The sequence below is a fragment of the Ciconia boyciana genome, chromosome 31, assembly GCF_034638445.1.
Source record: "Ciconia boyciana chromosome 31, ASM3463844v1, whole genome shotgun sequence".
Lineage (NCBI taxonomy): Eukaryota > Metazoa > Chordata > Aves > Ciconiiformes > Ciconiidae > Ciconia > Ciconia boyciana.
The window spans coordinates 1,059,042-1,080,538 of NC_132964.1; the positions used below are offsets into that span (position 1 = coordinate 1,059,042).

At 66.6% G+C, this 21,497-nt stretch overlaps 2 protein-coding genes across 3 annotated transcripts; both read left to right on the forward strand.

The window, feature by feature from the left end:
• The first annotated feature begins 904 nt into the window (after positions 1–904).
• Positions 905–14,552, forward strand: MAP2K7 (mitogen-activated protein kinase kinase 7). Of its 2 annotated transcripts, XM_072848438.1 has the most exons (13): positions 914–1,037; positions 2,615–2,662; positions 3,679–3,820; positions 6,764–6,830; positions 6,935–7,048; positions 7,179–7,298; positions 8,353–8,460; positions 8,557–8,736; positions 9,497–9,577; positions 10,447–10,589; positions 10,678–10,723; positions 12,411–12,544; positions 13,521–14,552. In XM_072848438.1, exons 1-13 carry the CDS (start codon positions 914–916, stop codon positions 13,702–13,704), a joined length of 1,491 nt encoding a protein of 496 aa, XP_072704539.1. In that variant the 3' UTR covers positions 13,705–14,552. The 2 variants fall into 2 exon arrangements, with proteins under 2 accessions (XP_072704540.1, XP_072704539.1); XM_072848439.1 differs by lacking the exon at positions 2,615–2,662 and having other exon boundaries at positions 905–1,037.
• A 1,232-nt stretch (positions 14,553–15,784) lies between these two features.
• TGFBR3L (transforming growth factor beta receptor 3 like) lies at positions 15,785–20,617 on the forward strand. The gene is given in 10 exon segments (XM_072848327.1): positions 15,785–15,857; positions 16,427–16,475; positions 16,477–16,513; positions 17,094–17,185; positions 17,187–17,205; positions 17,553–17,879; positions 18,590–18,743; positions 19,304–19,384; positions 19,477–19,575; positions 20,373–20,617. Coding segments are annotated over 10 exon segments (1,152 nt in total). The 3' UTR covers positions 20,594–20,617.
• Positions 20,618–21,497: the final 880 nt, after the last annotated feature.

Sequence of the window (21,497 nt, forward strand, 5' to 3'; positions counted from 1 at the left end):
TCTTTGGGGGCTAACCCCTCTTTTTGGGGGGTGTACTTGCTTTTAGGGGGGTCACCCCTCTTTGGGGGGTCACCCTCTTTGGGGGCAGCCCTTTTAAGGGGCCCCCTTTTCTTTCGGGGGGGGATTTTTATCGTGAGGGGATGGGTCGGGTTGGGGGCGCTGCCCGGAGACGTTTTAACCTGCCCCAGCCTGTGCCCCCCACCCCTTACCCAAATTGGGGTGCGCCCCCCCCACTTTGCCACGAGGGGGGTCTGGCCCCCCTGCCCCCCAATCGTGGTCTGTGCCCCTCCCCCCTTCCCCGGGCCTGGCTTGTTTTGGGGTTTTTTAAATAAAAATGGAAAAAAGCAGAGAAAAAAAAATTAAACACCGCCCCCCCCCCCCGGGGGTTATGGGGGGGTCTGGGGGGTTTGGGGGTCTGGGGGCTTTTGGGGGTCTGGGGGCTCTTTAGGGGATGGTGCCCCCATTTAGCGAGGTTCTGGCCTCTTGCTGCCCCCACCCCCCAATAAGGCACCCCGGGGGGCATGGGTGTTTGGGGGGCGCTTCACAGGGAGGTCCCTAGCGTGGGGGGGGGTCCCAAGGTGGGGGACCCAGGGCGGTTTGGGGGGGGTCTCTGTAGGGGGGGGTCCCTAAGGGCCCCCAGTGGGGAGGGGGCTCCGTGCGCATGCGCCCACCCTCCACCACGCCAGGTGGCGTCCACACTGCCAGTCCCCGCCGGGCACCACGCATGCGCTCTCCCCTTCCCGAAGCCACAGCGGGCAAGGGCGGGCGAGACGGTGGCCGGCGAGGATCTGAAAACCTTCAGAGCTGCGCTTCGCGCCGAGCGGACGGTGGCCCGGCGGGTCCACGCCGCGCATGCGCGGTGCGCTGTTTGTGCATTCTGGCTGCGCGGCGGCGGCGCTGGCTGCGGGGGAAGATGGCGGCGTCCTCGCTGGAGCAGAAGCTCTCCCGGTTGGAGGCGAAGCTCAAGCAGGAGAACCGCGAGGCCCGCCGCCGGATCGACCTCAACCTCGACATCAGTCCTGCCCGGGCCCGGCCTAGTAAGGCGCAGCCGGGGGAAGGGGAGGGCTGGAACCGGGCCCAGGCCCGGGCGGGGACGGCTGAGGCGATTGGGGGCGGGGGGGGGGGGAGGGAAGCTGGGTTAGGGCCCCGCTCATGGTTGGGGCCTTATTAAGCCGTCTGGGGGCTGCTTTAGGAGCTCGGGGGGGGGCTTGAGGCCGTGGTGCGGGGCGTGGGGGTAGCAGAGGGGGATTGGGCTGTATTGGGCGGAGTGGGGGAGGCTGAGGCTGTTTGAGGGGTGTTGGGGGATGGTCGAGGCCGTTTTAGGGGTGTTGGGGGCGGGTGGGGCTGTTTGAGGAGCGCTGGGGGCTGTGGAGGCCAAGAGAGGAGTATTGGGGGTGGCCGAGGCCAACTTAGGGGTATTGGGGGTGGCTGGGGGTGTTTTAGGGGTATCGGGGGCAGCTGAGACACTCTTAATATTATGGAGGATAGTTATGGCACTTTGGGGGTATTGGGGGGCAGTTTAGGGTTATTGGGGGCAGCTGAAGTGGTCTTAAGATTACAGGTGATAGTTATAGCAGTTTGGGGGTATTGGGGGCAGTTTAGGGGTACTGGGGGTGATTGAGGCTGGTTTAGGAGTATTGGGGGGCTCTTGGGGGCAGTTGAGGCTGGCTTAGGGGTATTGGGGGCAGTTGAGGCCCTTTTAGGGGTAATTGGAGCAGTTGAGGCTGTTTTAGGAGTATCGGGGGCACTTGAGGCCATATCGGGGGTATTGGGGGCAGTTGAGGCCGTTGTGGGGGTACTTGGGGGAGTTGAAGCAGCGGGGAGGTTTCTGGGGGCAGTTGAGGCTGTTTTAGGGGTGTTGGGGGCAGCTGAGGTGCCGTGGGGGCACTGGGGTGTCATTGAGGGACTGCAGCGATATTGGGGGGCCGTTGAGGCCGTGTTAGGCAAAACGGGGGGGCAAGGAGGGTATTTGGGGCCATATGGGGGTTATTTGAGGGCAGCTGAGGGGGGTTGTGGGCAGTTGGGGCTGTACTGGGTGAACTGGGGGGGCACAGAGGCTTTACTGGGGGCAGCGGGGCTGTACTGGGGACTGCTGGAGGCAGCGCAGGAGTTTGGGGGTTCCCAGAAGCATTTTGGGGCGGGGGGGTGTCACCACCGCAATTACCACCCTGAGGAGCCGCTCTGGGGGGGACCAACCCCCCCCACACCAGGTAGGACCTTTATTTTGGGGGGGGACGGGGACGGGACGGGCGGACATGGGACCCCTCAGCGCACCGCAACCGCCAGGCGAAGATTTTCCAGCGTTTCCCTACAATTTCACGGGATTAAAGAAAAAAGGCATTTTCCGGGCCGGGGGTGTCCGGAGCTGCCGGGCAGCCCCCACACCCCCTTCACCCCCCCCAGCCCCCCTCGCCCCCCACCCTCTTCCCCTCCCACCCCATGGTTTAAGTTCATTCTGATTCTTTTCCCCCCGTTATCCCCCGCGGCGCCTCGAGTTTGTTCCTGTTGTGATTTATGGTGTTTTTCTTTCTTTTTATTATTTTTTTTCCCCCTTTTTCCCCCGGTTTTTTGTTTTCTCCCCCCTTCGCCCCCCTTCCCCCTCCCCCCAATCCAGTTATCGTCATCACCCTAAGCCCCGCTCCCGCTCCGTCCCAGCGAGCAGGTACCACCACATCTCGCCGCCGCTTGGGTTTCTCCTGCATCTCCCACTTCTAACGCTCCCCCCGCCCCCCTCTGCCACCTCGCTGACGCCCACCCTGTCCCCCTCCTCGGGGACGTCCCCGTGTGTGTCCCCCCCCCACCCCACCCCTCAGCGCCCACCCAAGGCAGGTGGGGCCCCTGGCACATCCTAAACCCGCCCGTGCCTCAGTTTCCCCTACTCAGTGGAGTAGCTTTTCCCCCTCGGCTTCTCCCCGCTCACCCCATGTGTGTGTCCCCCGCCCCGAATGTCCCCGTCCCCCTGAATGTCCCCGTGTGTGTGTGTCCCCCCTCCACCCCGCGTGGCTGTCCTGCCTGTCGCATGGAGTGTGGCGCCCGGCCCGGCCCCCGCGGGGTGCATGGCCCGGCCCCGCGGCGCATGCGGCCGCGGCACGGCATGAGACGGGGCCGCGCCAAAAATTTGGCGGGGGGGGGGAGGCGGTGGGATGGGGCGGGGGGGTGTGTGGATAAAATGGGCTGAATTGTGGCCAAAATGGGGCCAGGAATGGTCGAAATGGGACTGAGACGGGAGGTGGATGAAATGGGGCAGGAACGGGGAAAAATGGGGCAGGAATGGGCAAAACGGGGCTGAGCCGGAAATGGGCAGGAACAGAAAAACAGGCAGGAGCAGGCAGAATGGGGCTAAAATGGGGCAGAATGGGGCTAAAATGGGGCAGAATGGGGCTAAAATGGGGCAGGAACGGAGAAAACGGGGTTGAACCGAAACGGGGCCGGAAGGGTCCAAACTGGGGCTGAGGCGCCCCGGGGCCGGGCAGCCCCCGGCAGAGCGGGGGTGCGCAGGCTTGAGCCCCCCCACTCCCCACCCCGGGTCACCCCAGGATGCTCTGGGTGGGTTGGGGGGGGCTGCTCCCCCCAGGAGGGAGTTGGGGTGGGGTTTTGGGGGGGGGGCTGATGGGGTGTCTCTGTGTGTCGTCCCCCCATGTTTGGGGGCTGACGGGGTCTCTCTGTCGTCCCCCCCAGCCCTGCAGCTGCCGCTGGTGAGCGACGGTGGGGGCCGGGCCGTGCTCCCCGAGGGCACCCAGCACCCGCCGCCCCCCTCCCGCCCCCGCAACATGCTGGGGCTGCCCCAGCCGCCCTTCCTGGTGCCCCGCAGCGTGGAGAGGTGAGAACCCCCGGGACCCCCCCGGGACCCCCCAACCGCCCCAGCTCATTGGCCGGGTGGGCAAGAGCCGGTGCACCGATTGGGCGGCTGTCTGGGGAACCCCCTGGGCTGGTTGGCTGGGTGTCTGGTGCGCTGTCATTGGTCGAACGGGTGGGAGACCACGTGCGCTGGTTGGCCAGATGGCTGGGGGGATCGCGGGCGCTGATTGGCCGGAGGGTCGGGGAAATCACGTGTGCTGATTGGCCGGAGGTCCGGGGAATCCCGTGCGCTGATTGGACGGAGGTTCAGGGAAATCCCATGCGCTGATTGGCCAGAGGTCTGGGGAATCCCATGCGCTGATTGGCCAGAGGTCTGAGGAATCGTGCGCTGATTGGCCAGAGGTCCGGGGAATCACATGTGCCGATTGGCCAGAGGTCTGGGAAATCCCGTGCGCTGATTGGCCAGAGGTCTGAGGAATCATGTGCGCTGATTGGCCGGAGGTCCGGGGAATCGTGTGCTGATTGGCTGGAGGTCTGAGGAATCCCGTGTGCTGATTGGCCAGAGGTCTGGAGAAATCCCGATGCTGATTGGCCAGAGGTCTGAGCCCACATGTGCGCTGATTGGCCAGAAGTCCAGTGGAATCACATGTGCTGATTGGCCAGAGATCCAGGGAATCTCGTGTGCTGATTGGCCAGGCAAGAGAATTGTTAGATGCTGGTTGGCCAGAGGTCTGAGGAATCCCATGTGCCGATTGGCCAGGGGTCCAGGGGGATTACGTGCGCTGGTTGGCCGGAGGTCTGAGGAATTGTGTGCTGGTTGGCCAGAGATCCGGGGAATCCCGTGTGCTGATTGGCCAGGCAGAATTGTTAGATGCTGGTTGGCCAGAGGTACAGGACACCGTGCGTGCTGATTGGCCAGAAGTCCAGCAGAATCATGTGCGCTGATTGGTCGGAGGTCCAGGGAATCACGTGCGCTGATTGGCCAGGCAGGAGAATTGTTAGATGCTGATTGGCCAGAGGTGAAGGAGCCTGCGGGTGCTGATTGGCCAGAGGTCCAGTGGAATCACGTGTGCTGATTGGTCAGAGGTCCAGGGGAATCATGTGCGCTGATTGGCCAGGCAGGAAATTTATTATCTACTGATTGGCTAGATATACAAGAGCCTACACGTGCTGATTGGTCAGATGTTCAGGGTAGCACGTCTGCTCATTGGCTGGTCAGGCAGGAGATTTACTTGTGTTGATTGGCCAGGGGTGCAGGAGCCTGATTGGTTGCTGATTGGCCAGAGGTCCAAAGGATCATGTGTGCTGATTGGCCAGGCAGGCAGGAGACCGTGGGTGCTGATTGGCCAGTCCAGCAAGAAAGTTGTGTGCTCATTGGCCAGATGTGCAGGAACCCCTGGTTGCTGATTGGCCAGGCAGGCAGGAGACTTCCTTGTGCTGATTGGCTAGGTGCCTAGGTAACTGCATGTGCTGATTGGCCAGATGTCCAGGAGACTGTGTTTGCTGATTGGACAGAGATCTAAGATACTGTGGGTGCTGATTGGCCAGGTAGGAAATTCCCATGCACTGATTGGCCGGATGTAGAGGAAGCAACATGTACTGATTGGCCAGATGTGTAGGAGCGTGTGGGTGCTGATTGGCCAGGCTGACAGGATTCCCTGTGTACTGATTGGTCAGACAGCTGCAATTGTCTGCATGCTGATTGGCCAGGCAGAGAGCAGATTTCCTTGTGCTGATTGGTTAGCTGACCTGAAGCACATGGGTGTTGATTGGCCAAGTAGACATGTTCCCCTCTGTGCTGATTGGCCTGGAGACCCATTTCTCTGTTGATTGGCTACATGGGCACCCTCCCCACGTGCTGATTGGCCAGGTGCCTCCCACAATGCTGGTTGGGCAGCTACTCCCCCCTTCCCCCCCCCCCCCCAGCTGCATGCTGATTGGCCAGGTGGGTGCACCTCTCATTCCCCCTGTGTGCTGATTGGCCAGGTTTCCCCCTGAACATGCTGATTGGTCGGGTGCCCCCATATTGACTGGCCAGACAGCCCCCCACCCGGCTCTGTGTGCTGATTGGCCAGTTTTGTGGCTGTGTTCCCCTGTGCTGATTGGTCGGGTGTCTCCCTCCCCCTGTGCTGATTGGCCAGGCACCTACTCCCCATGTGCTAATTGGCCAGGCTCCCCCCTTGCCCCATTCTGATTTGCCAGCCCCCTCCTTGCCCCATGCTGATTGGCCAGGCTCTCCCCCACCCCCACCACCCCCCATGCTGATTGGCCAGTCACCCCCCCTTACCCCATTCTGATTGGCCAGGCTCCTTCCTTGCCCTATTCTGATTGGCCAGGCTCCCCTGTTGCTGCATGCTGATTGGCCAGGCTCCTTCCTTGCCCCATGCTGATTGGCCATCCCCCCCCCCCCCCCCCCGCACCCCTTCTGATTGGCCAGGCTCCTTCCTTGCCCCATGCTGATTGGCCAGTCACCCCCCTTACCCCATTCTGATTGGCCAGGCTCCTTCCTCGCCCCATGCTGATTGGCCAGGCTCTCCCCCACCCCCCACCCCCCATGCTGATTGGCCAGTCACCCCCCCTTACCCTATTCTGATTGGCCAGGCTCCTTCCTTGCCCCATTCTGATTGGCCAGGCTCCTTCCTTGCCCTATTCTGATTGGCCAGGCTCCCCTGTTGCTGCATGCTGATTGGCCAGGCTCCTTCCTTGCCCCATGCTGATTGGCCAGTTACCCCCCTTACCCCATTCTGATTGGCCAGGCTCCTTCCTCGCCCCATGCTGATTGGCCAGGCTCCCCCCACCCCCCATTCTGATTGGCCAGTCACCCCCCCTTGCCCCATTCTGATTGGCCAGGCTCCTTCCTTGCCCCATTCTGATTGGCCAGGCTCCTTCCTTGCCCCATTCTGATTGGCCAGGCTCTCCCTTTGTCCCACTCTGATTGGCCAGGCCCTCTCCTTCTTCTCCCCAGCATCGAGATCGACCAGAAGCTGCAGGAGATCATGAAGCAGACCGGGTACCTCACCGTGGGGGGACAGGTGAGCGCGGGGGGGGGGACAGCACACAGGGGACATGGCGGGGGGACACACAGGTGACACTGGGGACCCTGACCCCCCCCCCGCCATGTGTGTCCCCCCCCCAGCGCTACCAGGCGGAGATCAACGACCTGGAGAACCTGGGGGAGATCGGCAGCGGCACCTGCGGGCAGGTCTGGAAGATGCGCTTCCGCAAGACGGGCCACGTCATCGCCGTCAAGGTGGGACCCCCCCACCCCCGATACCGGGGTGTCCCCTCCCCCCCGCCACGGCGAGGCCACGATCCGGCACCTGACACCCCTCCCCCCCCCCTTTTTTTTTTTTTTTTCTCTTCCTGATCCCCCCCCCCAGCAAATGCGGCGCTCGGGGAACCGGGAGGAGAACAAGCGGATCCTGATGGACCTGGACGTGGTGCTGAAGAGCCACGACTGCCCCTACATCGTCCAGTGCTTCGGCACCTTCATCACCAACGTGAGCCCCCCCCGCGTCGGCATACGGCCGTGGCCCCCCCCCCCAAAAAAAACCACCTGGATACGGCCACGGGGCCCCCCGGGGTCTGGATATGGTTGGGGGCTCCCCAGGATTTTGGATATGGCCACAAGCCCCCCCCCCCCCCCAAAGGTCTGGATATGGCTGGGGGCCCCCCCAAAGGTCTGGATACGGCCACAGGGCCCCCCCAGGGTCTGGATGCAGCCATGGGCCCCCCAAAGGTCTGGATATGGCTGGGGCCCCCCCCAAATGTCTGGATATAGGCATGGTGCCCCCCTGAGGGTCTGGATATGGCCATGGGACCACCCCCCCCCCCCAAAGGTCTGGATACATCCATGGGGCCCCCCATGGGTCTGGATACAGCCATGGCCCCCCCCAAACCTGGATATAGCCACAGGGCCCCCCAAAGGTCTGGATATGGCCACGGGGCCCCCAAGGGCCTAGGTACAGCCATGGGGCCCCCCCAAAGGTCTGGATACAGCTGTGGGGCCCCCCCAAGGGCCTGGATACATCCATGGGGCCCCCCCAAAGGGCTGGATACAGCTGAGGGGCCCCCCAAGGGCCTGGATATGGCCATGGGACCCCCCCAGGGTCTGGATATGGCCACGGGCCCCCCTCCAAAGGCCTGGATACATCCATGGGGCCCCCCCAAAGGTCTGGATATGGCTGTGGGGCCCCCCAAGGGCCTGGATATGGCCACAGGGCCCCCCCAGGGGCCTGGATATGGCCACAGGGCCCCCCCAAAGATCTGGGTATGGCCACAGGGCCCCCCCAGAGATCTGGATACGGCCGTGGGGCCCCCAGATTCTGGCTACGGCCACGGGGCCCCCCAAAGATCTGGGAATGGCCGTGGGCCCCCCCCAGGGTCTGGATGCTGCCACGGGGCTCCCCACGCCTGGATCCGGCCATCGCCCCCTCCATCCCCTGTCCCTCCCGCTCCCTCTGTGTCGTCCCCATCGCCCCAGCCACGGCGGGAGGTGTCCCCAATGTCCCCAGGATCCGTCCCCGCCATCGACCTCCTCCTCTTCCTCCTCAGACCGACGTCTTCATCGCCATGGAGCTGATGGGCACCTGCGCCGAGAAGCTCAAGAAACGCATCCAAGGTCCCATCCCCGAGCGCATCCTGGGCAAGATGACGGTGGCGGTGAGCGGGGAGGGGACCCGGAGGGGGGACATTTGGGGACACCGCAAGGGTCCTGAGTGGGGAGGAAGCCACCGCCGCTGACACCCGTCCCCGCAGATCGTGAAGGCCCTCTTCTACCTGAAGGAGAAGCACGGGGTGATCCACCGCGACGTCAAACCCTCCAACATTTTGTTGGACGAGCGGGGTCAGGTCAAACTCTGCGACTTCGGCATCAGCGGCCGCCTCGTCGACTCCAAGGCCAAAACCCGTAGCGCCGGCTGCGCCGCCTACATGGCCGTAAGCACCCATGGGTGCTGCGGGGGGTTGGAGGGGGTGGGAGGGTCCTTCCTGGGGTTGCGGTGCTGCGGGGAGGCGGGGGGATGGCGGATTGTCCTGCGGTGGGAGCGGCGCGGGGGGTGCTGGGGGTCCCGTTGGGCTGTGGGTCTTCAGGATTGTGGGTGCTGCAGCCCAGAGGTGGGTGCTGTGGGTCCCCCAGGGACCCAGGGTCTCCAGGATTGTGGGTGCTGCACCCCAGAGCTAGGTGCTGTGGGTCCCCTGGGGCTGTGGGTCTCTGGGACCATGGGTGCTGCACCCCAGAGGTGGGTGCTGTGGGTCCCCTGGGGCTGTGGGTCTCTGGGACCATGGGTGCTGCACCCCAGAGGTGGGTGCTGTGGGTCCCTTGGGGTTGTGGGTGCTGCACCCCAGAGCTGGGTGCTGTGGGTCCTGTTGGGCTGTGGGTCCTCCAGGACCATGGGTGCTGCACCTGAGAGGTGGGGGCTGTGGGTCCTGCTGGGCTGTGGGTCTCCAGGATTGTGGGTGCTGCACCCAGAGATGGGTGTTGTGGGTCCCCTGGGGCTGTGGGTCTCCAGGATTGTGGGTGCTGCACCCCAGAGGTGGGTGTTGTGGGTCCCCTGGGGCTGTGGGTCTCTGGGACCATGGGTGCTGCACCCCAGAGCTGGGTGCTGTGGGTCTCCCAGGCCTGTGGGTCCCCTGGGGCTGTGGGTGCTGGGGGTCCTGCCCCCCCCCCCAGTGCCCCACAGCCCCCCCTCTCCCCCAGCCCGAGCGCATCGACCCCCCCGACCCCACCAAGCCCGACTACGACATCCGCGCCGACGTCTGGAGCCTCGGCATCTCCCTGGTGAGCCGCGACCCCAGCCTGTCCCCAGCCTGTCCCCACATGTCCCCGTCTCCCCGCCGTGTCCCCACCACATCCCTGGGTCCCCACAGTGTCCCCACTGTGTCCCCACCACATCCCTGGGTCCCCGCCGTGTCCCCAGCTCATCCCTGGGTCCCCGCCGTGTCCCCACCACATCCCTGGGTCCCCGCCGTGTCCCCAGCTCATCCCTGGGTCCCCACCGTGTCCCCACCACATCCCTGGGTCCCCACCGTGTCCCCAGCTCACCCCGGGGTCCCCGCCTTGTCCCCACCACATCCCTGGCTCCGCACTGTGTCCCCAACGTGTCCCCAACTCTTCCCCGGGTCCCCACTACAGCCCCAGCCCAATCCTGGGTCCTCAGCACATCCCCAACGCGTCCCCGGCACGTCCCCGGGTCCCCAGTGTGTCCCCGCCATGTCCCCACCACGTCCCCATCACATCCCTGGGTCTCCCAACACGTCCCCAACTGTGTCCCCAACGTGTCCCCAGCTGCCCACTGTGTCCCCCCCACATCCCCCGATCGTCCCTGCGTCCTCGCCACATCCCTGGGTCCCCAACTCGTCCCCAACCTGTCCCCAGGTCCCACCACTTCCCCAATGTGTCCCCACCGTGCCCATGTTGCGTCCCCACCCTGTCCCCGCCGTGTCCCCACCATGTCCCCGTGATGCCACCACGTCCCCGCAATCCTGTATCTCCCCGCCACGTCCGTCCCCCTCCGTTGCTGCCACCGCGTCCCATGAGCCCACCACGTCCCCCACCGTCTCCCAGCCACATCCCTGTGTCCCCCCACTGCAGCACAGCCCTGTGTCCCCCCCACCGGTGACAGCGGTGTCCCCGCGGTGTCCCCACAGGTGGAGCTGGCCACGGGGCAGTTCCCCTACCAGAACTGCAAGACGGATTTCGAGGTGCTGACGAAGGTGCTGCAGGAGGATCCCCCACTGCTGCCCCCCGCCATGGGCTTCTCCGGGGACTTCCAGGCCTTCGTCAGGGACTGGTGGGTGACAAGCCACCCTCCCCGGGGCTGGGGACAACGTCCCCGGGGTGTCCCCGCAGTGCTGACCCCCCCCTCCCCTCTCCCGCAGCCTCACCAAGGACCACAGGAAGAGACCAAAGTACAACAAGTTACTGGTGAGTCCCTGGGGCCACGTCCCCCTGGCTGTCCCTGTCACACGTGTCCCCAGAGAGGGTCCCCGTCTCTGTCCCGGGGCACACACGTGGCCCCTGCCCCTGTGCTGCCATCCTGTCCCCGTCCCCAAGCCCCTGTCCCCATCCCTGTCCCCTTGCGTGTCTCTACACGAGTGTCTGGTGTCCTTGTCCGTGTCCCCATCCCCGTGTCCCCATCCCCATGTCCCTGTCCCCTTGCGCGTCTCTACACGAGTGTCTGGTGTCCTTGTCCATGTCCCCATCCCCGTGTCCCCATCCCTGTCGCCTTGCGCGTCTCTACACGAGTGTCTGGTGTCCTTGTCCATGTCCCCATCCCCGTGTCCCCATCCCCATGTCCCCGTCCCTGTCCCCTTGCGCGTCTCTACACGAGTGTCTGGTGTCCTTGTCCGTGTCCCCATCCCCGTGTCCCCATCCCCATGTCCCTGTCCCTGTCCCCTTGCACGTCTCTACACGAGTGTCTGGTGTCCCCATCCCCGTGTCCCCATCCCCGTGTCCCCATCCCCATGTCCCTGTCCCCTTGCGCGTCTCTACACGAGTGTCTGGTGTCCTTGTCCGTGTCCCCATCCCCGTGTCCCCATCCCCATGTCCCTGTCCCTGTCCCCTTGCACGTCTCTACACGAGTGTCTGGTGTCCCCATCCCCGTGTCCCCATCCCCGTGTCCCCATCCCCATGTCCCCATCCCTGTCCCCTTGCACGTCTCTACACGAGTGTCTGGTGTCCTTGTCCATGTCCCCATCCCCGTGTCCCCATCCCCATGTCCCCGTCCCTGTCCCCATGCGCGTCTCTACACGAGTGTCTGGTGTCCTTCTCCGTGTCCCCCTCCCCGTGTCCCCATGCATGTCCCCACTCCCATGTCCCGCTGCCCATGTCCCTGTCCTTGTGTCCCTGTCCCCATGTCTACGTCCCCCTGCCTGTGCCCACTTTGTCCCTGTGTCCCTGTGCCCATGCGTGTCCCCGTTCCTGTGTCCTGGTGCCCGTGTCCATGTCCCCATATCCCCATGTCCCTGTCCCCACATCTGTGTACTGGTGCCCATATCTGTGTCCTGATGCTTATGTCCATCCCCCCACGTCCCTGTCCTTGTGTCCCCACGCCCCTGTCCCCATGCGTGTCCCCACACCCATGTCCTGGTGCCCTGATGCTCGTGTCCATCTCCCTGTGCCCCCATGTCCCTGTCCTTGTGTTCCCATCCCCGTGTCCCCGTCCCTGTCCCCATGCATGTCTCTGCACGAGTGTCTGGTGTCCTTGTCCGTGTCCCCATGTCCCTGTCCCTGTCCCCATGCGTGTCTCTACACAAGCGTCTGGTGTCCTTGTCCGTGTCCCCATCCCTGTGTCCCTGTCCCCATGCGTGTCTCTGCACGAGTGTCTGGTGTCCTTGTCCGTGTCCCCATGTCCCCGTCCCTGTCCCCATGCGTGTCTCTGCACGAGTGTCTGGTGTCCTTGTCCGTGTCCCCATCTCCATGTCCCTGTCCCCATGCGTGTCTCTACACGAGTGTTTGGTGTCCTTGCCCGTGTCCCCATCCCCGTGTCCCCATGCATGTCCCCGCTCCCGTGTCCCGCTGCCCACGTCCCTGTCCTTGTGTCCCCGTCCCCACACCCCTGTCCCTGTCCCCGTCCCCGTGTCCCCACCGCTCACCCCCTCCCGCCCCACAGGAGCACAACTTCATCAAGCGTTACGAGACGCTGGAGGTGGACGTGGCCTCCTGGTTCAAGGACGTCATGGCCAAGACAGAGTCCCCTCGCACCGGCGGTGGCCTCAGCCAGCACCACCTGCCCTTCTTCACCAGGTAGCACCCGCCGCCCGCCCCCGCCCGCGCCGGCCGTGACGCCCGCCACGGCCGTGACACCCACCCGCGACGCCCACGGTGGCCATGACGCCCGCCACGGCCACCACGTGCCCCGGCAGCCACGTGGACGCCCGCGGCACGGCGTGTCCCGGTGCGTCCCGGCGGGTCCCGGCGTGTCCCAGCGTCTAATGGCGTGTCCGAGCGGGTCACGGGGTGTCCCAGGACATCCTGGTGTGTCCCGGGGGTGTCCCCCACGTGTCCCAGCACATCCCAGTGTGTCCCGCTGTGTCCTGATGTGTGACAACACATCCTGACCTGTCCCAGCACATCCCGGTGTGTCCCAGTACGTCCTGGCACGTCCCCAGTGTGTCCCAGTACGTCACGGCACGTCCTGGTGGAACCCGTCACCTCGTGTCCTCGTGCGTCCCAGCGTCCCCCAGTACGTCCCAGTGTCCCCTAGCGTCTCCTGGTGTATCTCAGCGCATCCTGGTGTGTCCCAGTATGTCCCAGTGTGTCCCCTCCTGATGTCCCCCATCCCCCCTACAATGCTGGGCCAGGGGGACGCCTGTGTCCCCTCCGTGTCCCCCCCCGAGGTGGCCCATGCCTCAGTTTCCCCAGGGCCAGCAGCTCCTCGGCCTCCGAGCTCAGGGCTGTCCCCCGTGGCTGCCACTGTCCCCAGCCCTGGTGCGGGGTCCCCACGTGGGGACAGGGATGGGAACAGGACCCGGCTGTGGGGCACTGGCAAGGGACGGCACCGGGACGTGGCACCAGGATGTGACACGAGGACGTGGCCTGGGGACACAGTGCAGGGACGTGGCACGCTGGGATGTGACACGGGGACATGGCACGCTGGGATGTGACACAGACGCAGCACAACGGGATGTGGCACGGGGACACGGCACGTGGCACGGGGACGTGGCACACGGATGTGGCGCAGGGATGTGACACGGGGGCACGGCTTGGGGATGTGACCCAGGGATGGGACATGGGGACATGGAGACGGCACGGGGATGTGGCACACGGATGTGACGGGACGGAGGACGATGCGTGGGGACATGGGGGACGTGGCACGGAGAGACGGCGCAGAGGGACGACGAGATGGCACAGGGATGTGGCACGGAGGTGTGACATTGGCACGTGGCATGGAGGTGGCACAGTGACACGGCACAGAGATGTGACACGGGCATGCGGCACGGAGATGGTACGGTGACATGGCACGGGGATGTGGCATGGGGACACGGCACAGGGACGTGGGACAGGGGACAACGTGGAGACCCAGCCTGGGGACGTGACACGGAGGGACAACGTGGGGACACGGCAGAGAGGTGGCATGGAGGGATGGCACGGAGGTGACACCGGGATGTGACACGGGGACGCAGCACAGAGATGGCATCAGGATGTGACATGGAGACACGGCGCCGAAGGATGACATGGAGAGGTGGCCTGGGGACACGGCGTGGGGACATGGCACAGAGAGACGGCTCGGGGACGTGGCACGAGGGATGACACGGAGCGGTGGCACAGAGGTGGCTCGGGGACGTGGCACAGAGGAGCTCTGGGGACACGCCATGGGGACACGACCCAGGGACGTGGCACGGATGTGACACAGAAGGACATCACAGGGACACGTCACGGGGACGTGACGCAGAGGGACAATGTGGGGACATGACGTGGGGCCACGTCACGGGGACGTGACACAGAGGGACAACGCGGGGACGTGGCAGAACCCCCGGGGTGACGGTGGCCCTTGAGTGACGGGGACACGGTGACACGGGGCCGGCTTGAGGCCACGCGGCGACAATCAGGGCTGGGGACGGGGCACGGGGCCACCGTGGGGGACACTGCGTGTGTGGTCCCTGCGTGTCCCCCCCCCCGTGTCCCCGTGTCCCCCAGGGTGGCAGCAGGTGCAGTTTTAGTGCATTGTGGGCGCGGGCGGCGGCTCCCCCTCGTTATCGTCGTTATTATTAATTATTATTATTATTATTATAAATGCGCATGTGGAACCCGAGGGGCCGTGTCGGCGTCAGGACATGGGGGACAGGGAGGGACATCAGGACGTGGGGGGGTCGTGGGACACTGGGGACATTGGGGACACAAGGATGGAGGCGTCATGGAGGGACGGGGGGAGACAGGAGGACGTGGGAGGACAGGGATGGGGACATTGGGGGACATTGGGGGTCACAGGACATGGGGGACATTGGGGACACAGGAGGACATGGGACAATGGGGGTGGGGACAGCGATATGGGGGTGGTGGGGACGTGGACCTGGGGGACGGGGACATCGATATGGGGGACATTGGGGACATGGGACAAGACGATGGGGGCCATGGACGTGAGGGACATTGGGGACAGAGGAGGACAGGGATGGGGACATTGGGGACACAGGAGGATGGGGGGTCACGGAGGGAGATGGGGATGTTGGGGACGTGGGGGACACAAAGATGGGGGACATGGAGGGCCACAGACATGGGGACATTGGGGACATAGGAGGACAGGGATGGGGACATCGATATGGGGGACATTGGGGACATGGGGACACAGGAGAGTATGGAAGGGTCATGGGGGACATTGGGGACATGGCGGGGACATCAGCAGCATCGGGGCATACAGGGGACATGAGGGAGACATTGGGGACATTGAGGGGACATTGGGGACATGGGGACACAGGAGAGTATGGAAGGGTCATGGGGGAGATGGGGACATCAGGGACATTGGGGACATGGCGGGGACATCAGCAGCATCGGGGCATACAGGGGACATGAGGGAGACATTGGGGACATGGGGGGGACATTGGGGACATGAGGGAGACATTGGGGACATGGGGGGACATGGAGTGACATTGGGGACATGGCGTGACATCAGGGACATGGGGGACGTCAGGGGTATGGGGGATACAGGGGACATGAGGGAGACGGGGGACATTGGGGACAAGGGGGACATCGGGGACATGGGGGAGATACAGGAGACACGGGGGGACATCGGGGACACGGGGGGACATCGGGGACAGGCGGGGGTGTCCGGTTGCCTGGGTCCCTCCCCAGGGTGACGTCCCCGCAGCCCAAGGCCGGGCGGTGTCACTGGGGACGCGGTGGCCTCGGGGGGCGGGGGGCACGCGTGGGCGGGACCCAGGGACAGCGCTGGGGACGCGGGCGGGACCCGCGGGAGCCGCCACCGCCAGAGGACACCGGGGACACGCGGCGGGGGGGTTGGACACGCGTGGGGCCCTCCCGCACCCCCCCATGGCGCCGAGCTGGAGCCCCCCCGCCCCCCTCCTCCTCCTCCTCCTGCTGCTGCCCGGGGGGGGGCCGGCAGGTGGGTGCGGGGGGACACGGGGGACCCAGGGCTCCGGGGGGTGTCACAGGGGGTCCCAGGGGTCTGGGGGGACACACGGGGGGACCCAGTGGGCCGGGGGGTCCCAGGGGTCCCAGGGGTCTGGGGGGGTGTCACAGGGGTTCGGGGGGGTCACAGAGGGTCCCAGGGGTCTTGGGGGGTCACGGGAGGACCCAGGGGTCCGGGGGGTCAGAGGGGGTCCCACGTGTCTTGGGAGGGTCACGGGGGGGACCCAGGCGTCCGGGGGTGGGGAGGGCAGGGGACAGGGAGGGGTCCCATGTGTCCGGGGGTGGACACGGGGGACCCCAGGGGTGAGGGGGGGTATCAGGGGGTCCCAGGTGTCTGTGGGGGTCATGGGGGGGACGACCCAGGAGGCCGGGGGGTTCCAGGTGTCTGGGGGGGATCACGGGGGCCCCAGGTGTCTGGGGGTCACAGAGGGTCCCAGGGGTCTGGGGGGACACACGGGGGACCCAAGGGTCCGGGGGTATCACAGGGGGACCCAAGTGTCTGGGGGGGGTCACGGGGGGACCCAAAGGTGCTGCCGTCCGCAGGGCCCCCCCCGGGCTGGCCGTGGGGTGACCCCAGGGAACCGGGCCCCCCAGCCCCCGGGGCCGCGCGGCAGGGGGGAGCGGCCGGGGGTGGGGGGGGCGGGGGGGCACTGGGAGCACTGGGGGGGAACTGGGCAGTAACTGGGGACACTGGGGGAGGTAACTGGGAGCTCTGGAGGCTCAGTGAGGGGGAGGTGGGTACCGGGGGGGAGCTGGGAGCATGGGGGGTTACTGAGAGTACTGGGGGGTAACTGGGAGCACTGGACGGTAACTGGGAGCACTGGGGGCACTGAGAGGGGTAACTGGGAGCACTGGGAGACCCTAGGTGCATTGGGAGGTGACTAAGTTTACGGGGGAGGGGGGCAGTAACTGGGAACACTGGTGGGTAACTGGGGCTCCGCGATGGGGGAACTGGGAGGTGCTGGAAGCGCTGGGGGGCCACTGGGTGGCCCTGGGGGGTAACTGGGAGCACTGGAGGGGTCCCTGGGGGTAACTGTGGGGCACTGGGGGTCACTGGAAGGTACTGGGGGCACTGGGAGCACTGGGAGGGGGAGGAGGGGGCACTGGGTGGTAACTGGGGGGACCCTGGCAGCACTGGGAGGGGTGGGGGTGGCACTGGGAGTGACTGGGAGCACTGGGGGGTCACTGGTGTGACCGGCCGGTGCCGCAGCCCCGCTGCCCCCCCCGCCCCCCCCGCCTCCGCCTGGACGTTTCCGCCTCCCCCGAGTTCCCGCCAGCCCCGGGGCCGCGCGCCGTGCCCGCGGGGGCGGGTCTTCGTGCAGGTGCGGGGGCACCGGGGGAGAGGGGCTGGGGTCCCCCGGTGCCCCCGGTGATGCTCGGTGCCCCCGGCTTTCGCTGTGCCCCCGGTCCCCTGCCCCGCTCCCCGACCCCTCCATCCCCCGGTCCCCCCTCGGTGACTCCCCCGGTGCCCCCAAGACCTCGCTGTGCCCCCCGGCCCCCCTGCCCCCCAATCCTCCCCGGCCCCCGCTGTCCCCGGTCCCCCTGTCCCCTCCCGGACCCCCACCCCCGGTGACCCCCACGTCTCCCTCTCCCGGTCCGCCCCCTCCCATCCCCCGCTGTCTCCCGGTCCCCGTCACCCCCGGTGACCCCCTCTCCCGCCCCCCCCCAGGTCTCCCTCTCCCGCGCCCCCCCCGGGCTGGGTTTCTCCCTCCGCCGCTGCTTCTTGTCCCCGCGTTCCGCCCCGGGCCCCCCCGGTCCCGCTCCCGGTCCCGGTCCGGCCCCGCGGCCACTCGTGGTGCTGCGGGGGGGGTGCGCGGCGCGGGGGGCGGCGGCGGCGGGGCCGGGGCCGGGGGGGGGCGCGGGGGGGGCGCGGCGGAGGCTGCTCCTCTCCTTCCTCCTGCCCCCCCGCTTCCCCGAGCCGCTGCAGTTCCTGCACTGCCGCCTCCGCCTCTGCCGCGCCGGGGGGGCCCGAGGCCACGGGGATGGGCTGCCGCCGGTACGGGGAGGGCGAGGGGGACGGCGAGGGAACCGGGGGAGGGGGGGGTGCACCGGCAATAGGGGACACCGGGAACGGGGGACACCGGGAGCGGAGGGGGGGCACCGGGATTAGGGGACATCGGGAATGGGGGATGCGCCGGGATCAGGGGACGCCAAGAACCGGGACCGGGGGAAGGAGCGGGAACCGGGGGGACACGGAGGACACGGGGGGATGCACTGGGAATAGGGGACACCGGGACCGGGGGGATACGGCAGGGAACGGGGGGACGCACCGGGATTAAGGACACCGGGACTGGGGACACTCACTGGGAGTAAGGGACACCGGGACTGAGAGCAGGGGGACACGGGGAGGGGGACGACGACGGTGGGACACACCGGGAACAGGGGGACACACCGGGAACAGGGGGGACACACCGGGACCAGGGGACACCGGGAATAAGGGACACTGGACACCGGGACCAGCGGACACCGGGAACGGGGAGCAACGGGACCGGGACTGGGGAGGGGGACACCGGACCCGCCAGACCCCGGTCCCGGGAGGTGGTGGGACCCGGGACACCGACTGGGGGGGAGGGGAACTGGGAACCGGGGGGAACCGGGAGTGGGGCGGGGGGCGGAACTGGTACCGCCAGTCCCAGTATAGGGGGACACTGGGAGCGGGTGGGGTGAACTGGGGGGCACTGGAACTGAAGCGGTGCCCCCCCGCAGTGCAGGGCGGAGCCCTGTCCCCGCCGGAGGGGCGGGGCCTCCGAGTCAGGCTCCGCCCCCCGGCCCCGCCCGCGGCCCCACCCCGGCCGCTCCCTCCGCACCGTCACCCGCCCCATCGTGGTGACGCTCGGGCCCGCCGGCACCGCCGCGCCAGGTCCGGGACCCCCCCGGGACCCCCAAACCCGGGACCCCCCGACCGGGAACCTCCGACTGCGACCAGCCCCCCCAACCCTGGGACCCCCGGGACCCCCAAACCCGGGACCCCCGGGACCCCCAACCCCGGGAACCCCTGACCGGGACCCCTGGGACCCCCTGAAACTCCGGGACCCCCAACCCCGGGACCCATCGACCAGGGCCCCCCCGACCGGGACCCCCAACCCCGGGCCCCCGCACCCCGTGACCCCCAGACTGGGCCCCCTGACATGAACCCCTCCCGACCGAGACCCCGGGACTCCCCAGCCGGGACCCCCTTGGATATCCCAACCGGGGCCCCCAACAGGGACCCTGCGGGACAGGGACCCCCAACTGGGACCCCCCACCCCGGAATCACCCTGGGAACCTGCAACAGGGCCCCTCCCCCGGAACCCACAACCTGCACCCCAAAACGGGACGCCCCCCCCTCCCCCCCCAATTTGCGCCCTCCTCCCCCGACAGTAAGGACACCCCTCCCCGGTGTCCCTTCCCATGACCCCCCCCATAACCGCCTCCCCCCAGGTGCCCCCGGTGCCGTTCCCGCCGCCCCCGTTCTGCGCCGCCCCCGCCCCCTGCAGGACCGGCCCCGGCCCCCCCCCGCGGGTGAGTGCTCGGTTTGGGGGTGCGGGGGAGGTTTGGGGGGGACTGGGGGGGGGTCCCGGACGCCTGGGTCCCCCTGACGCTGCCCCCCAGAGCCCGCCGTGCCCCCGGGGCCGTGGCCGCCGTCTCCTTGGGAGCCTCGGCGGTGGGGGCGGCCCTGGCGGGGGGGCTCTGGTTCGTCCATGGGCGCACAGGTGAGGGACCCCCACCCGTGCCCCCTCCCCCAGTGACCCCCCAGGGATAACTCCCTCTTCCCAGTGATACCCCCAAAAAACCCTCGAGGGTGACCCCAGTGGGGACTGCCCCCCCGGACCCCTCCCACAGCGATACCCCCCGGGGAACCCCATCATTGGGACCCCCCTTGGGAACCCCTCTCCCCAGCCCCCCCAACATCCCCTTTAACCCCCTGGGCCTCCCCGCCCAACCTGCCCCCCCCATCCACCTTGCCCCCCAGCACCCCCAGCCTGCACCCCCAATCCCCCAGCCCCCCCCTAATTGCTACCCCCCCCCTCAGCTGCCCCCCGCCCCCCCCCCGCCCCCCCCGGCTCCAGTGCTGCCCCCCAGCCCGGGGGAGGCCAGGTACGGGGGGGGCTTGGGGATACTGGGAGCACTGGGAGGGGGTACTGGGAGGGATGAGGGGGAACTGGGAGGTAGCTTGGGGCACTGGGAGCTTAAGGGGGGCACTAGGGGTAACTGGTTATACTGGGGAGCACTGGGCGTGGCACAGGGGATACTGGGAGTACTGGTAGGGGCACTGGAAAAGGATACTGGGGGCACTGGGACAGGAACTGGGAGGGCCAGGGGGTAAATGGGAGCACTGGGAGGATGCTGGGAGCACTGGGAGGGTGGGGAGGGGGGGCACCTGGCAATACTGGGGGTACTGGGTATATTGGGAGTACTGGTGGGGGCACTGGAAAGGGATACTGGGAGCACTGGGACAGGAACTGGGAGGGCCAGGGGGTAAATGGGAGCACTGGGAGGATACTGGGAGCACTGGGGGAGATGGGGAGGGGCACCTGGCAATACTGGGGGCACCGGGTATACTGGGAGTACTGGTGGGGGCACTGGAAAGCGATACTGGGAGCACTGGGGGGGGTAACTGGGCGCACTGGGAGGCTGCTGGGAGCACTGGGGGGCACCAGCCTCTCCCCCCAGCTCAGGACCACCCACCCGAAGCCGCCTCCAGCCAGGACCCCCCTGGCAGCACCCTGAGACTGGGACCCCCCCACCCAGGACCCCCCCGATCGCCTGGGACCCCCCCGGGGACCCCCCCCGACCCCCTCAGGGTCCCCCGATCGCTTGGGTCCCCCAGGGACCCCCCCCCCCCTTGCAGGGGGCCACGCACAAATAAAGGCGCTGCTGCCCCCCATGTGATTATTGGGGTCCCCTGGGGGGGGGAAGGCTATTTTGGGGTGAATTCCAGCGGTTTTGGGGTCCCGGGGGGCATTTTGGGGCCAATCTCAGGGATTTGGGGGTCCCAGAAGATTTTCAGGGTGAATTCCAGTGGTTTTGGGGTCCCAGGGGCGGCATTTTGGGGCCAATCTCAGAGATTTGGGGGGGGCCTAGTAGAATTTTTGGGGGCAAATCCCAGGGATTTTGGGGGCCTAGAAGATTTTTTGGGCGAATTGCAGGGGTTTTGAGGTGCCAGCAAATTTTTTGGGGTGAATTCCTGGGGTTTTGGGGGCTCCGGGGGGGCATTTTGGGGCCAATCTCAGGGGGGCCCCAGCAGATTTTTTTGGGGTGAATTCCTGGGGTTTTGGGGCCAATCCCAGGGATTTTGGGAATCCCAGCAAAGTTTTGGGGGTGAATTCCTGGGGTTTTGGGGCCCCGGGGGGGGGGGGGGGCGCATTTTTGAGGCCAATCGCAGGGATTTTGGGAACCCCAGCAGATTTTTTGGCGTTAATTCCTGGGGTTTTTGGGGTGCCAGAAAATTTTTTGGGGTGAATTTCAGGGGTTTGGGGGGCCCGGGGGGGGGCATTTTGGGGCCAATCTTAGGGATTTTGGGGGTGAATTCTTGGGGTTTTGGGGCCAATCTCAGGAATTTTGGGGCCCCAGCAGATTTTTTTGGGTGAATTCCTGGAGTTTTGGGGCCAATCTCAGGGATTTGAGGAATCCC